Below are 17,951 nucleotides of genomic sequence, written 5' to 3' on the forward strand. Positions count from 1 at the left end.
TTATCCTGATGCCAGCTCAGTTCCCTGGAATACTCTTGCTGAACAAGTGAAGGTTTTTATTACTTTTAAATATATTGATTATCAAATTAAGCTAAGTGTTGCTCAGGAAAGACTGTTAAGGAATTTACCCCTAATCACTGAATTAAAAATATATAATTAGCATATCAATTATAGTATATCCTTAAATGTTAAGGATACTTAAAAATAATATGCTCTAGTAAGTGATTAATAGTTGGCCATATCTTGTTTTTAAATCATCAGTGCCCTTAGTCCTTTTGGAAATTAATTTCTTAAGCTGGAAATAAATAAAGTTTACTGTATCACAACTGATTTGCAAGAGACAGAATGCTCACCTATATTTAATATAACCCACAAAGCAGTTTAGTATGACTATTACAGGTTATTAGTTTAGATTAATTCAACATTGTCCTGTATCTTAGTATTTGCCAAATTAATTATTGAGTCTAAGCCTAAAAGAAAAGAATTTGATGGTCAAATGAAATTACGGCTGGCAACAACCCACATGTTCTTCAAATGGTGATTAAATGTGGTAAAGCTAAACAATGGAATATATACAATAAAACAGAATGAGCTGCTAATACAACAACATAGATGGAACTCAAATGCCTAATGCTAAGTGAAAGAAGCCAGACTCAAAAGGCTACCTACTTTATGAGTCTCACTTATATGAACTTCTGGAAAAGGCAAAATTACAGGGACAGAAAACAGATCAATAGTGACCTGGGAGTGGAGGAAAGGGCTGACTACCAACGGACAATAATATTCCACAGCTTGATGATAGTGTTGGTTAAATTGTATCCATTTGTCAAAACAACTAGAATTCTACACCGAAAAGGAAATTTTACCATATATAATTTTTTAAATTAATTTGTTGGCAAAATACTATTTTTTAAAGTAGTTTAGATACAGAAAAGAAAACAGGAGGCCAGCAACAACAAAATGTTACCTCCCACCCTTAAAAAGAGAAGAGAGAATATGGTATGGTGCAAATAAAAGGCCACTCTAAACTGCCCTAAGTATACTGTCAAGGCTCTATGGCAGCACTTCTGTCGATTTCTGCAATGCGCTCTCTCTCTCTCCCCCTCTCTGAATATGACCCTCATATCTCTTACTTCACTCAATCTTTCAAACCTCTTCAAATGCTGTGCTCACTCTGGGCTTTCTAATCGTGGTTTGTCTAATGAACAGTCTTACATTCATAATCCACCTTTGCCTTAAAATGCACTCATGGTACCAATCCTTTTTGTCATTCTTGGACCTCATAAGAGTACACTAGTCCCTCCCCTATCCCCAGTTTCACATTCTGCAGTTTGTCACAACTATGGTCCAGAAGCAGATGACCCTCCCTCTAACATCGTCAGAAGGACAAGAGTAGCCCAGTGCGACATACCACAATACCTACATCATTCACCTCTCTTCATCCCATCAGGCAGGCAGGCATTTTATCATCTCACAATCATCACAAGAACAAGGGGGAATAGATGATAATAAGATATTTGTGGGGGGCATGACATTCACATAATTTTTATCATAGTATATTATAAAAATTGTTAATATTTTACCATTAGTTATTATTGTTAATCTCTTACTGTGCCTAATTTGTAAATTAAATTTTATCATAGGTATGTATGTATAGGAAAAAGACATAGTATAGAGCCTCTGTATTATCCACGGCTTCAGGCATCCACTGGGGGTCTTGGAATATATCCCCTGCAGATAAGGGGTGACTACTGTACTTACATTAATTCCCTTAACTCCTGATTCTATCCCAACTTTGTTCTCACTAGTCCCTCAGCTCAACTTGATCATGTCCTGTTCTCAGCCTTCAAGTGGGGCTCTTACCTACCATGAGTTAAAACCACAAAGATTAAGAATTTCATCTATCCTTAAAATGCTTCAGAAGTGGCAAACTCTAAAACATCCCTTGGAACCCTACCAGTGTTTTTTTTCAATCAAATAAATAAGATGCCCTTATTTTTGTCTAACCAAACTCTTGCTTTTGTCTTTACAGCCTATTTCCTGTTTGGTTTTACACAAAGACAAAGATAAGAAGTTAACTTCTTCTTCACAAAAATCATACACCTACTTTAAGATTAGTATTAAAATTACACTCGTATCTTCCTTCTTTACGTTACGCACCTGTGATTGCTACAACACTGTTAAATCACTTAATGTTGTATCTTATGTACTTTCAAACCTCTCCATTTTTTTCTACATCTTTTAACAAATAAAGTGACCAAAACAGGATACCAACAAATAAGAGACAATTTATAAATAAATACAACACAATACTAATAAGGCCAAAAAAAGAATATCCTTTGAAAACAAGAGATCAGTCAACTAAGCTATGGTCTCCATATCATGACAGAGGACAAGAATAGAAAAAAATTACAGTCTCAGAACTTCCAAAAGTTCATTTTCTAGCAGCTGAGTTTGTTTCCTCACCAACCAGGAGACTCCGATATTCACAGCCACGAAGCCTTTACAACTTTCCCATCCCCGGGCAAGAAAAAGCATCACCTCCACCAGCCCCAAAAAGCTCTTCTTACTATGAATTCACTGAAGTTATCTTTCCCAGAACAGAACAGACAGGTGGCCTTCACGGGGTATTCTTAGCTATCACCTCAGTTCTATTAGAACCCACTATTGCTAATTAATTATGCAATTATTGAAACCACTTCCTATTATCTTTCATTTCCTTTAAAATCAAAGTACCATTTTTCTGAGTTGGAGAAGAGGGAAAAGGGTTGAGAAATGATGAAGGTAGAAAGCAAAGAAAGACATTTTTTTTTTAAAGTAAATTTAGCTGATAGGCTCTGTTTTCCCATAATGTGAAAATATTTACCTTCCTTTAAGTTAATTAAGAGGCATGTGTGAATAAAAGGCAGGATAAGAAGACTTTAACAACAACAACAATTAGATTAAAAAAACAGACAAAAATACAGAAAATAAAGCTAATGAAAAGAGAAGAGATAAAAGGCAGAAATAATTAAAAAAAAAAAAATGGAGATGGACTAAAACATACAGAAACATGGTTGTAATCAAGGGAAAAGGGGCACCTGGGTGGCTCAGTCGGTTAAGTGTCCCACCCTTGGTTTCTGCTCAGGTCATGATCTTACCATACATGAGAGTTCGAGCCCCACATCAGACTCTGCACTGACAGCATGGAGCCTACTTGAAATTCTCTCTCTGCCCCTCCCCCACTTGCTCTGTCTCTCTCAAAATAAATCAATAAACTTTAAAGGGGGTTGGGGGAGAGAAAATAGAAATCTGTCCCACAAAAGACAGAGTTATGGCTGCAAAATGTAATTTCATTTTGTGTTTCTTTTTAAAGAAAGTATAATGTGGCTATTTGAAATTAGTTTAAGGGAACATAGGAAAATCAATGTCAGCCCATTAATGTACATGGGAGAAATTCAAATATTAAGGGTTTTTATGACAAAGATTTCTAGAAAATGAAGAAGTGAATCAGGAATAAATAATCATATAAAAATATCTGTAATTCATCAACACTCTTCCAAGTTTAGGTCGGCCTTCATATCTCTCCGGTAATCCACTGAACAGGAAGCCATACAAATGAAAATAGAGGGAAAAAGACGCTGGACACACTACTTCTACCTCTACCTCTTGGACCCAATGTGAGTCATGGCAGCAGCTAGTAAAATCCTAAGGGGTTAAAGTCCACCCCATACCCAAGACCGAAAACTACTCCCACCCCACCTTGGCTCAATGGTTTTCTCCCACTGTGGTGAGGGTGGTTTTGGAAAAGCTCCTCAAATGCCAGGAAACACTGTAATACAAAAAGAAAAAACAATTCATAAGTACCAAAACTTAACTAACATTTTGGTCTCTCTCTCAAGGAAGACTGGTACAGCAGAAAAAGCATTAGTCTAAGAAACAAGGAACCAAGAAACCAGGTATGTTCTGCTTGCTCAGCAGGCATTCTAAGATGTTTGCTCTATTCCAGGTGACTCGGTGGGGGAGGACACCAAACACCCCCCTTCTGCTAAGGGTTAGTAAACTAGTAGAACAGAAGCCAGAATAAACTAGGAGAATAGAAGCCAGAAGCTGCTGATGGTCATCTCTGCCATTAACTGGGATGAAAAAAGAAGCCATCAGAGAAGTTAGCAGAACTAAGGGATGTAAAGAGACATTTGTGGTAGAACCAGGCTCCAGCTCGTCCTGTAGATGTTTAGTCCCTTCAGTTGGTCTGTAGTTGGGTTACTGTGACTGCAAGTAAGTCTGGCCAATTGGGCTCTTATTCCACACTAAACCTGGACAAGTCATTCTTCATTTACTGGCCTGAGTTTCCTCTTCTATCAAATGGGCTAGATCTGAAGTTTTTCAAAATGTTTTTTAGGCAATGGGATTTTTAAACAAAAATCATATTTTGATATCAAAAATTAAAATGATTTGATTCATATAAATTTTATAAGATGAGATTTACAACATTTACTTCTGACCAAAATAAGTAAGAACAATGGGTATTTAAATCTCACCTTGAGACTGGAAAAAAAAAATGTATCTATTATTAATATACTGTACTTTATAAGATTAAATGTATGGTATTTACTATTGTGACCCAAATCAATGATAACAATGATGCATTTTGATTAAAACAAACTTTAAAACTGGAGACTAATGGTAAAAGTTGAAATCTGTTATTAACTTCTCAGGATTCTATTTATTTCTGCATTTTGTTTTGGTTGCATGTTAAGACAATTCTGATTCAAAAAGAATAGTTGAAGAGTAATATATGTTTTCTACATCTGCCTTATCCATGACACTATTTAATTAAAGGTGGAGAAAAGTTTTAGGTTCTGCACAAAAGAAAACCTGACAGCACAAGCTTTTTAAAATAGATCTCCAACTGGTTAAGACTTAGTACATAATATAGTAAAGCACTCAGGTGTGTTGGTTTATTTTTTTAATGATTTAAACCTCATGTAAAAATTAAATCTGAACCAAATATTTATAAAATCCAATTAGTGCCCTCAAAGAACTCTAATAATCTCTAAACTCTTAAGAACATTTTCACTGAGATTCATATATACTCACTGCCCCCCAAAATTGTAATGAAGCAAATATAAAAAGTTACAATTCATTATTATTATTGTTTTTTTACAAATAAGCCTGCTTTAAAGAAAAGAAACAAAACCTTGGAGAATTATGAACACAGACAAATAATAAATTGGACCAAATAACCAGACTATAATAATAATTTATTCAATCTTACTGAGAACCAACTTAATGGGGCAGGTCACAGAAGGTGCTATAGAAAACTTCCACTTTTTAAGAGTGCCTGCTTTATAGTGAAAATGAGTAACTCTCCATCTCTAACCTCAAGAAATTAACCATCTAGAAGAGGATACAATACATTCATTCATTCAACAAGAGTGTGTCCTCCCTCAGTGCCACCAGCTACTGTCCAAGCAACTGGAGCTAAAAAGTGAACAATATACATGATTCCCTACCCTCATAAGTTTAGACTTTAACCCAAGGACAGTAGATAAACAATGAAGATTTTAAACACAGAAAACATGTGATTAGCTTAACATTTTTGAAAGACAGCACTGGCTACTTTGTGAAAGTTACTATACATTGTAGGTAGTAAACCCAAGAATCGAACAGTCAGAAGCTACTGCAATGATGACAAAGTAATAGGAAATCAAGAGGGAACAACAAACTCAGCTGAAGTACATGGAAACAAAAAGCTTCAGAGAAGTAATGCTGTAGCTCAATCTTAAAAGACCCAAGGAGTAGGCCAGGTAAGCAGAGAAAGAGAGTTTGTGCAGCAAGAGAAGATCATATGAAAGGCATGAGAAACTTTAAGTAGTTCCTCACAGTGGGTCTTGAACGAGAATCATAGCTAGAAAGGCAGATCAAGGAAAAGCATAAAGGGTATTTGACAACACAAGGAAACATCTCCAAGACACGGGGAGTACTTTTAAGCAGGGTGGTAACATAACCAGGCTTACTAAAATTTTAGAAACATTCTTTCAGGGATGGTTAGCTTAAAACACCGGCTGGTTCCAGCCAAACAACAATGCACGTTTGCCAACAGATACACTCTCTCAAAGTCCTAATCTAATAATTTATCATGACAATGAAATTATGGTCTAACAGAGTACCCTGAGGTTTAGAAGCCAAGTAACTAGTACCAAGTTCAGGGAACACTGCAGTTAATATGACTATTAAAACCAAAAAGAGGAGAAGTCTCTGTAGATAAAATACTAAAAGTGTACTGGTGACAGGATATAAACGGAATGCAAAGGAAAAAACAGCAACTAAGAAAACAAGGAACATACAATTTTATTTCAGGGTAAGAATTACTTCTATGTGTTGTCAAGATCTACCAAATCTACCTCCTACATGCAATAAATAACAAACTGTGGTTCCTGACAAGCAGTTCAAAAACCAAATTTAAATTAATATACAGTACTTAATAACCAAAGAGAAACAAGATTAGAAGTACTAAACTTTAACAGAAGACCAGCTCTACACTAGCTAACTTCGACTGCTTAAAAAGAATGCTGTCTCTGCCTAGTTGGTCCTTGAAGATTACCAATTAAAATGGGGATGAGGTAGGGTGAAGTGAAAAAGGATCAGGAAGGTTCCTAATCAATGAACTAGGCATGTTCTTGAGTGCTCTCATTCCAATTCTGTTTCTCTATATATAAAAGACATTACTCAGATACAAACGTGATAACAGATATAATGAAGAATCCAATTATTTTATCTTAAGATAATGAATCCTACCTTTCCGGGGTCATCCTTTGATCGAGGCACTTTAAGGAAACACTTGTTCAGTGACAGATTATGTCGTATGGAGTTCTGAAATTAAAGAAGAGAAGCCACAGGGTCATTGGAAATCCAAAAAACCAAATCCCATCTTTACAAACAGAATTAGGGGATGCCTGGTTGGCTCAGTTGGTTAAGCGTCCAACTCTTGGTTTCAGCTCAGGTCATGATCTCATGCTTTCATGAATTTGAGTCCTGCATTAGGCTCTGCGCTAGCAGCACAGATGCTGCTTAGGATTCTCTGTCTCCCTCTTTGCCCCTCTCCCACTTGCGCGGTCTCTCTCAGAATAAACTTAAAAAAAAGTAAAACAACAACAGAATCAGGAGTCTAAATATCTCTATGCATAGAATACAATTTCAAGTAGAATAAGCTTTTTAAATGAGCTTCAGATTTAAATCTTTCTGGGGGGTGCCTGGGTGGCTCAGTTGGTTAAGTGTCCATCTTCAGCTCAGATCATGATCTCATGGTTTGTGAGTTCAAGCCCTGCATCGGGCTCTGTGCTGACAGCTCAGAGCTTGGAGCCTGCTTCAGATTCTGGGTCTCCCTCTCTTTCTGCCCCTCCCCTGCTCATGCACATGTGCACACACACTCTCTCTCAAAAATAAACATTAAAAGAAAAAAATTGTTAACCTTTCCAATTTTCAAATTATCAACGCTGAAAAAAATTCCACTGTGCCATTACAAAATGAGTGTATAAATGCCAATTAGGTTCTTACTACAATGAGAAGATTACTACATGAGAAGACACTGGCTACAGAGGGCTAGCAAGAACACCTACATTCCTCAGTGCGGCAAGAAAGAATAACCATCTTGGATGACAGGAAAATGCACTTGAAGACCTGAAGAATCTGTGAAATAGGAAATCTTTTCATGAATAAGTAGGACTGTGCCATAATTTTTATAGAAAATAACCAAAGGCCATTTCTTTTTAATGAAATGCTCCAAATCCATTCCATAAATTTTGTTCCACAACGGCCAGGTATTTGGTAGAGAGGGACTCCAACTGCATTTAGCCACTACTTAGAATTTTAGGAGGCATATTTTGGCATAATGTCTATTTTATTTTTTAACATAAAATTCAGAACTCTAACAATAATGCCTATATGAAAATTCCCCTCTCACAGGGTAATACTGGCATTAAAAAAGTTTTTAAAAGATGACCATAGAACATAAATTCAAGCCTATCTTATCAAAACATCAATTGAAAACTTATGAATGGGAGTTCCACCTCTGCTTGGGTAAGTAAAAATAAAACCCTATTTTTGAGCCACACTGGGGAGCTAAAGCTACAAGGCAGACCAATAAATTAAATTCCTGAGAAGGACAAGCCCAAAGAGAAAAGGGACAAGTTGTCTCACCTTTTGGCAGAGTATAGGAGAAAGAGGCGGCCACCATCCAAGCATGTAAGAAGCTAGCTAAAATTTGAAAGGCCAAGGGCTAGTGTGTCAGTTTAGAGTACCAAGGGCCCCAAATATAAGGGAAGTTCCCACTCACTCTTCAAGCTCTTCTCCATGGGCCTTTACTATATGCTCACAAAAAAAGAATGGGGATAGGAAAGGAGAACAAAGAAAGTCTCCCTAGTGGCATAGGCAGGAAGTAATAGCTCTAAGTGGAAGACAAAGTCCTACCACGTTTGACAGATTTCACAAAGCCAAAGCCTTAACTGTGAGGTAAGAACAGCAAAACTTCTCACAGGACTCTGGCAAATATAGCTTTCGAGAGAACAGAAACAAAAACCCTTCTCAAGACACAAGCAAAGATCTACCGCTGGCTGGTAGAGGAAAGATAGAAGCAAAAACAGTTTTATCTCTGAGACAACTGTCAGAAACTACCTTGGGTCCAGGACCCTACATCAAAAGCAACTACAGATACAGGCTAGAATGGCTGAAGGAAAGAAACACTGAAGAAGCCCCACCTAAGTCCAAGGGCCTGAGTAAGACTGAGGCTGAATCAAGAAAACAGAAGGGTGCCTGGCTGGCTCAGTGGGTAGAGCATGTGACTTGATCTTAAGACCAGCAGATTAAGCCCCACAATGGGCACAGGTATTACTGAGAAGAGAAAAGAGAAGAGAAGAGAAGAGAAGAGAAGAGAAGAGAAGAGAAGAGAAGAGAAGAGAAGAGGCGATGCGACGCAACAAGACAGCGGAAATGCACAGCCTCTACCACAAGCCTAGCAGTGAATAACACACACTAACGACATATTGACAGAGGAGGCACAGGAGCATGGAGAGAGACCCCCATTTGTAGCAAGGTAGGCAGAGACAACTAACAGCTAAAGAGAAAGCAGGAAAACAGAAAATTCTACAGCACCCATGCCCCTCATTCCAAGCACAGGTAGTAAAACCCTACTGCTAGAGGAATGCAAAATCTATGGTATACTGAAGGTAAAGATACCAACAACAAAACCCAAATCCAACTCAACTATTGACAAATCGACTCAATTTCCCATACAAATGGCCTGAGGAAAAAAAAAAGAGTCTGTGCATCTACAAGTATAAATACCATTTATCTCAATCTCTACCACTCTTTTCTACACACATTATCTGGCACTCAAAAATTATACGACACATTAGAAATGCAAGGAAAAACAAACATATTGACATGAGATAAAATCATCAATACTCAACTGAAAGGTGTTAGAACTATCAGACAGGAAATTTAAAATAACTATGACTAATATGTTCAAGGACCAAGTAGAAAAAGTGGTAACGTGCATAAAGAAGTGGGAAATTTCTACAGAGATATGGAAATTGTAAGAGTCAAATGTAAAGGGGTGCCTTGCTGGTTCAGCTGGTACAGCATGTGACTCTTGATCTCAGTATCATGAGTTCAAGCCCCACAGTAGGTATGGAGCCTACTCAAAAAAATAAAATACACACACACGTGTGTCTGTGTATATATTTATTTATTATATATTTATATATACATATGTGTGTGTGTGTATATATATATATATATACACACACACACACAATGTAAATGATATGAATAAAAAAACATGATCAAAAATAAAGAATTCCCAAGATGGGTTCATCAGTAGACTGGACACAATCAGAGAAAGGCTCAGATATCCTGAGGATACATCAACAGAAATGATCCAAATTGACTCACACATGTACATAAAACTTACACACACAAGATATTTCAAGAACTATGGAATAATATATATATTGTGAGTCCTAGAAGGAGAAAAAAAAAGTATGGGGCAGAAGAAAAATGTGAAGAAGTAACAGCCAAGAATCCTCTGTAAGACATGTAGGACATCAAATCAAAGATGTAAGAATTTCAGAGATCACCAAGAAGAAGAAATTAAAAATTCACACACATATATTCATTATAGATCAAAATGGTGAAAACCAAAATGAAGAGAATGTCTTGAAGGCAACAAGAGGAAAAAAATGATGTACAGAGCAATAAAAATAAAAATCGTAGCAGAACTCTCAAAAACTATGCAAGTTAGGGGCACCTGGCTGGATCAGTCGGTTAAGCTTCCAACTTTGGCACAGGTCATGATCTCAGTGTTCGTGAGTTTGAGCCCTGTGTTGGGCTCTGTGTTGACAGCTCAGAGCCTGGAGCCTGCTTCAGATTCTGTGTGTCCCTCTCTCTCTGTCCTTCCCCTGCTCATGCTCTCTCTCTCTCTCTCAAAAATAAAGAAACATTAAAAAAAAAATTACAAAAAAAAAACAAAACTATGCAAGTTAGAAGACAACAGAATAACATCTTTAAATACTAAAAGAAAAACTATTCATATGCAGTGAAAATATCCCTCAAAAATGAGGGCAAAATAAAGACTTCCAGACAAGAAAAAGCTGTAAGAATCTATTTTGAATAGTGCCAGGGGGCTGGTAATATTATCAGGAAGTCTTCAGGCAGAAGTATGATAAATAGAAACTTGGATCTCAAAAAGAAAGAGTTCCAGAAACTGTAAAAATGAAGGTAAATTTTAAAAACCCTTTTTCTTATTGGGTGCCTGGGTGGCTCAGTAAGTTAGATGTCCCCTTCTTGGTTTTGCATCAGGTCATGATCCCATGGTTTGTGAGCTTGAGCCCCGCATCAGGCTCTGTGCTGACAGTGTGGAACCTGCTTGGGATTCTCTCTCTCCCTCTCTCTCTCTGCCCCTCCCCTGCTCATGCTCCCTCTCTCTCAAAATAAATAAACTTAAAAAAATAAATAAAAACACTTTTTCGTATTTATAATACCTTTAAAATGTAACTGTCTAAAGAAAATGTAACAATTACATGGTTTATAACATGTGAAAGTAAAATGTACAATGATAGCACAAAAGATGGGTCAAAAGAATTAGAAATATAAGGTTTATAAAGTTCTTACACTATACATAAAATGGTATACTTGAAGGTAGGCTGTGATAAGATAAAGATGTATGTGGTAATAGCTAGAGCAGCCACTAAAACAAAATTTAGGAAAAGGTATAATAAACTTATAGCAGAGATAAAATGGAATCATAAAAAATAGTCCAAATATAAAAGAAGACAAGAAAAAAAGAACTAATCAGATAAACTGGCATTCACCTAACCACCTTAGAAGTTCAACAGGGGGGGAAAAAAATCAAGATGGTCATGTTTTTTCTAAATGGCCAAAGAGGAAGAACACATCTCTACTTGAGGCTTCCTCCTCTACAGAAAGTTTAAATGTTGGAAATCATCAAGGCTCTGCTCTAAGTCCTTTTTTCATTTCTACATTTGCTGCCTACGAAAATATCATCTACAGTCACGGCTTCGATGACCATCTGTGACAATCTATCTAGACCTCAAAACTACACCTGTTTCCTGAGTGCCAAACATATATTTTTAACAATCTACTGGACATCTCCAGAAACACCTAAAACTCAGAATGTCTAAAATTAAACTCGATCTTTATCCCCAGTGTGATCTTCCAGTTTTCTCTTCTGAGGTTAAAAGCAGTTATTCACATAACAGCTCCAATCAGAAAGCTGTAAAACATCCTTAACTCTTCCTTCTTCCTCACCATCTAAAACAAATCTGTTACCAGATATTAAGTCTACCTTTGATCTACCTACTTTATTCCATCTCTACCATGCTCCTTCCTGAGGCAGTTATCTCTTCATAAGGTAAATTCAGTATTACTTAAAACTTTTCCATGACTTCCCACTGCACTTAGGATAAAATCCAAAATCCTTAACAAAGCTTCCAAAGGCCCTTCATGATCTGACCCCACCTCCCTACCTTGCTGTCCATACTCATCCTCTCCAATGTTCTTTCTCACTACTAGGCTTTCCATTTGTTGCTCCCCCTGCAAAGATGACTGTCCCTGGTATTACCCCATCCGCTTCACTTAAATGACTCTACTCAACTTTCAATTCATTCTTGACTTAAACATCAGTTCTTTTTTTTTTTTTTTTTTAAGTAGGCTTCACACCCAGTGTGGGGCCCAATGCAGGGCTTGAACTCACGGCCCTGAGATCAAGAGTTGGACACTTAATCAACTGAGTCACCCAGGAGTCCCAACATTAGTTCTTTAGAGAAGTCCTTTCTGACTTTTCTTGACAGGTTAGCTCTCATCATAATAAATTTATCACCCTGGATTTCTCATCACACTTGTAATTATTTAATGTCTTCTTCCTATATACTGCATCCTATACCAAAATGTAAGTAGGCTCCATAAGGGTGGGAACCTTGTCTATCAACTCACAACCTAGAATATAATGCTTTTCATACTGTAATCCCAAATCTGTTGAAAACAATACCAAAAGCATATTGAGAAAGTAAAAATACCCAGAAAGATACCAAAGCCAAGACAAGAATATAGACACACACAATTAAGAAAAGAGATTACTGGGGGACCTGGTGGCTCAGTCAGTTTGATATCGCAGTTCATGAGTTCAAGCCCCACATCGGGCTCTGTGCTGGAGCCTGAAGCCTGCTTTGGATTTGAGGTCTCCCTCTCTCTCTGCCCCTCCCCCACTCATTCGCTCTCTCTCCCTCTCCCTCTCTCAAAAATAAATAAAACATTTTTTAAAATTTAAAAAAAAAAAAAAAAGAGATTATTTCATACAACCTGGGCAGAACCTACCTCTAATAATCACAAGAAAAGAAGTTGGGAGAGTAGAGAGGTAGATATAATTTAAATGGTCTAAGTTAATGTGGAGAAAAATGGCCCAGGTTAAACAATTAACCAAGGCATATTGCTTGGGTTTGAAAATCCAAGCCCCAAGTGTGGTTTCTCAAAAGTACTGTCTACCTGCACTAGAATTAAGATGAATTTTAATGCAGATTCCTAGGCTCCATCCAAGATGACTAATTCAAAATCTCTGGAGTTGTGACCCAGGAATCTAAAATTTAAAAACATTTAAAAAAAAAATTTAAGTTTATTTATTTTGAAGGGGGAAGGGGGAGGGAAAGGAATCCTAAGCAGGCTGCTGTCAGCACAGAGCCCTACGTGGGGCTCCAACTGACAAACCATGAGATCATGAACTGAGCCCAAATCAAGAGTGGGACACTTAACCAACTGAGCCATCCAGGTGCCCCTAAATTTTAAAAACACTCAGGGCGCCTGGGTGGCTCACTTCGTTAAGCGTCCAACTTTGCCTAAGGTCACATCTCACGTTTGCGAGTTCAAGCCCCTCATGGGGCTCTGCTGAGAGGTGGGAGGCTGGAGACTGCTTCAGATTCTGTGTCTCCCTCTCTCTCTGCCCCTCCCCTGCTTGCACTCTATCTGTCTCTCTCTCTCAAAAGTAAACATTAAAAAAAAAAAATTTTTAAACATTCTAAGTGATTTTTACTTTAAACTTGAGTTTAAATGGGAACCTCCAATTCAAATTAACTGCCACATTCCTACCTGTATCTTTTTTTCCCCCACTGTGAGAACCTTGGTTCCCCCACAACATCAATATATGTACTCATTTTTTCTACCCTACCATGCACATAAAATAGTTTCAGAATTGTTCCCAACTTCCCAACTTCTTTTCTCGGGGTTACTGGAGGTAGAGACAGCCTCTAGTGAAAAACCACTAGACAAATCCATTAAGTAAAGGTCATAATTTCTTTGCAATTCTTTTCAACCTTAGTATGTATCCCATGAAAACAACAGAATGCTCTTTAAGTTTTTTGAATTTTTTTTGTGTGATTATTTTATCCATTTGATATGATATACAGCTTATTTGTTTCTGCTTATATTCAGTTCCAAGGTTTCCTTTTTCCATCCTGTTTGATTATATGTAATATTTTTTAGATGTGTAAAACACTTACATGGCTTAGAACTAAATAAAAAGATATACTTGAAGTCTTATTCTTGTCTATATCCCTTCTACCTGAGTTCCATCCAACCTCCATGGTTAACTATGTTCACTACATTTCTAGTTTATTATTCTTAAGTTTCTTTTTGTAACAATAAGCAAATATGTATTTTTCTCCCCCCACACACACACATAAAAAGTAGCACAATATACCCCCACATATATATAACATTCTTTTGTTATTTTTCTTTCTGTACCCTAAACTCCAGTAAGTTAATAGGCTAATTTTCTTTAGTAAAGTGAATAGCACAAAAATGTTAATTCCTTTTCCTCTAGTTCAGATTACATAATTATTCCATTATAGAAACCTAAAGAGTGTTTTTTAAATTCTTCTGGAATATTCAAAGAGTTATTTTTTTTTTAATGTTTATTTATTTTTGAGAGAGAGAAAGAGACAGAGCATGGGGGGGGGGGGGGGCGGGGGGCAGAGAGAGAGGGAGACACAGAATCTGAAACAGGTTCCAGGCTCTGAGGTGTCAGCACAGAGCCCGACGCGGGGCTCAAACTCACAAACCGCGAGATCATGACCTGAGCCAAAGTTGGACACTTAATCCACTGAGCCACCCAGGTGTCCCAAAGAGTTATTTTTAATATTGTAATCTCCCTTCAATACTCTGGCATAAGTGAAAAGGAATTTTACCTAAATATTAGAATTTTATTTGAATTCTTTTAAATGACCATGGCAACATTTGTCCTCTGGGTGATAGAAGAAATAGTGAGCAGCACACTGTAGGAGTGTGCAAAACAAATCTAAGGATAGCAAACTGTAAAATATGAAAAGAGAAATAGGACCTGAGAAAAGGAGAAGATAAACCAGTTTCCATTTGTCTCCATTTGCAATGTTTACTTACACTATTTCTGTGTTTACAAAAATAAAATTAGAAGCATTCATGGCAAGTTCTAAGCACCTAAAACTAGGTGGAAAAGACTTTTTTAAAAGAATAATCATGAGGGATGACTGGATGGCTCAGTCTGTTAAGCATCTGACTTGGGCTCAGGTTATGACCTCACAGTTCATGAGTTTGAGCCCCGCGTCAGGCTCTACGCTGGCAATGCAGAGCCTGCTTGAGATTCTCTCTCTCTCTCTCTCTCTCTCTCTCTCTCTCTCTGTCCCTCCCTGCTCATGTCTTCTCTCTCAAAATAAATAAATAAGTAACTTTAAAAAATAAAAAAATTAAAGAATAATCAGGAGCTGGCAATCTCTGGAAGTATTAAAGGTCTGCCTAAAGCAAGAGACTAGAACAGATAATCTCTTTGGTTCTAAGAGCAACATCATCCTCCACCTTCCCATTTCTCCCGTTCCTCCTTCTTTCCTCGTTATATCTAAATTATATCTTCCAGTTGAAACTGTAACAGTTACCTCCAAACCAGTTTCAGAATATGACTTGGGCTGGCCAGCAGCATGGAATTCAGCAGACTGGATCTGGCACTCTCAGGTGGACTTACACTTTAGTTGAAGCTGAGGTCAGACAAGTAAATGCAGTATGTAACTGATATCCATGTACTATTCACTACCAAATTTGGACCAAGCTCTTCAGCTTGGCACTCATATATTCATGGAATCTCTGCATTCTGGCTCCATCCCAATTCTTATTGGTCCCTCCCAAGAACCCCTGTAACCAACTGTTTCCTAAGAGTGTTTTTTATTTAAAAAAACAAACAAAAGAACCTAAATCTTACTCTTCTTCAAAACAGAGCTCAATTACACTTCCTCAATACTTTTCTACTGATTCACCCTTCCTGTATTCTCATAACACTTACTTAGTCTTTTTGCCACTCACTTTAGAACCTCATCACACTTCCTATAAGCTCTTCTAAATTTTCACAGCACTTATTAGTTTCACCCCTCATTTAACACTCTTTTGCTAAGTCACATATACAGTAGTTATTATTATGGCTTACACACAGTAGGTGTGCCCAATTAGTCAATTCATCGTAGCACAGCACTCTCTCTATTACAGAGCTGTTTACATACCATCATAATTCCTTGTTTATATATATATCCCCCTTATCCATTAAAGATTATAAGCTTCCTTAAGGGCCCTGTGCTATGTTTCTTAGTACTGCCAAAGCCCAACATACTGCTCATAAGAGTATGTAAATAAATCCTTTTCAAATTTAATGAATGAAAGACTAAATTAGCTGAAAACAAGAGGATATGATCTAGAATAGTGATTGGAAATTTGTAGTCCATAAACTGAACTCACTCAACAGACTCATGTTTGGCCTGCACAGTATTTAAGAAAACGAGAACTAACAACATTTAGAAATTGGGAAACTGCACACAAAATCCAGATTTCTGGGAAAAAATTGTTAAGATCTGACATATGCCCTAAAAACCACAAGTGCCTGCTCCACATTAGACATGCACTCCTCAGGCATCTTTTTTGCTTTGCTCTTTTATGTCACCTCTCTGGTCCCTGCAAGTATGTAAGTTTACAACCAGTGATATAGACCCATGAATCTCTGGTGGGCTTTCTAAGCCACTTATTCAAATTTGGGGCATTTCTACTCCCTATCTGTGTTTTTCCAATGCTAAACAAGTTTATCAAAATCTGCTAGCCTTCCCTCATCCTCAATCTTGATAAAAGGACTCTACTGTATAGTAGTGCCTAGTAGTAAAGCCAGAAAACACAGCTTAGATAGATCACTATACTTGGTTAGAATGAGTTTTTTCTTTTTGATTCATGGATCAAATTTTATTATGTATTTCCTCCACTGAAATATTCTGTAAGAATAGACTCTTATTCAAATTATACGATTTACAATCACTTCTCATACCGAGTCAGCCAGTTAAGAGACAGTTCATCCTGGCAAATTAAATTCAATAAACATTTATACATTGTTTGCAAAATTATAGGCCCTGCACAATGGTTAAGGCATGAGATTTGGTATCTCCAAATCTACCAAGTCTGGTACCAAATATTGGCTCCTCTCTTCTATAGCTGAGAAACTCTATATTACTTCTTCTCTAAGCCTTAGTTGCCTTACTTTTCAAATTTGGACAGTAACGGTACTTATTTCCTAATACTGTGGTGTGACTTAAAAAGACAAAGATGTAAGAAGGCACTTTGGCATGTAGTGCCTGACACACAGAAAATAATAAAAGAAGCTATCATTTAAGTACTTGAGTACAGAAATAAAAACTAATGAAACAAGATATTTAAACAAAATTCTCTAAATCTATGATACTGTCATTAACCAAGCATATGGAAACACAAGAGATTAGTTCTATAGGGAGGAGAGAGGTAACATGTGAGCCAAAAGAACAAATAGGATAATGCCAACTAGAAAAAAAGGCAGAAGGGAGAAAGTCTAAGGACACGTAAGAGACAAACAAAAGCAAGAAAAAAAAAAAAAAATCACAGTTTTTATTTCCAGGGACAGCTAGTAGGTTGGAATAGGCAAAAAAAAAAAAAAAAAAAAAAAAAAAAAGATACATGCGAAGGAACTTGAGACACTTGATTGTCTAGCATGGTACACAGTACAATGCATAAATCAGTAAATGCCTTTAATAAATCTAGTCAAACAAAAAAGACAAAAGTGTTGAGACAGGAAGGCTTAAGAAAAAAAAAAGAGTAACTACCATCTAAAGCTCTATAAACTCCCTTTTTTCCACATGCACATACACACATACACAACATACGACTGGGTAATTCCCGTATAGGAAAATAAACATAACGTGTGCAGGCACAAAAATAAGTTGAATTATTTGTTGCAGAATATAAATTAGGTAGGAAACCAATGTGACGGTCCATCAAAAAGCCCAGATGAGGAACCAGGGCTTCTTAAAGAACTGGTTAATTTTAGGGCTAAACAGGAATGAGACAAGATGAGCCTGGAACATCTTGTGGTG

General features: G+C 37.0%; 1 protein-coding gene and 1 long non-coding RNA gene across 6 annotated transcripts in view; one reads left to right on the forward strand and one right to left on the reverse strand.

The window, feature by feature from the left end:
* Nucleotides 1-17,951, reverse strand: part of FOXJ3 (forkhead box J3) — a 147,140-nt gene that overhangs the window by 76,411 nt on the left and 52,778 nt on the right. For both annotated transcript variants that reach the window (XM_042950255.1, XM_042950254.1), the window contains exon 4: nt 6,781-6,855. In XM_042950255.1, coding sequence (XP_042806189.1) covers nt 6,781-6,855 — 75 coding nt within the window. The remainder of the gene's footprint in view (nt 1-6,780; nt 6,856-17,951) is intronic.
* The window catches only part of LOC122226687, a 44,304-nt gene that overhangs the window by 3,666 nt on the left and 22,687 nt on the right, over nt 1-17,951 (forward strand). For 2 of the 4 annotated variants that reach the window (XR_006205718.1, XR_006205721.1), the window contains exons 2-3: nt 3,549-3,659; nt 3,882-3,938. This is a non-coding gene — a long non-coding RNA (uncharacterized LOC122226687). Of the gene's footprint in view, nt 1-3,543; nt 3,660-3,881; nt 3,939-7,947; nt 8,062-17,951 lie in introns of all 4 variants that reach the window. The other 2 variants (XR_006205720.1, XR_006205719.1) reach the window with 2 other exon arrangements.

The sequence above is a fragment of the Panthera leo genome, chromosome C1 (assembly GCF_018350215.1).
Source record: "Panthera leo isolate Ple1 chromosome C1, P.leo_Ple1_pat1.1, whole genome shotgun sequence".
In the NCBI taxonomy this organism is placed as follows: Eukaryota; Metazoa; Chordata; class Mammalia; order Carnivora; family Felidae; genus Panthera; species Panthera leo.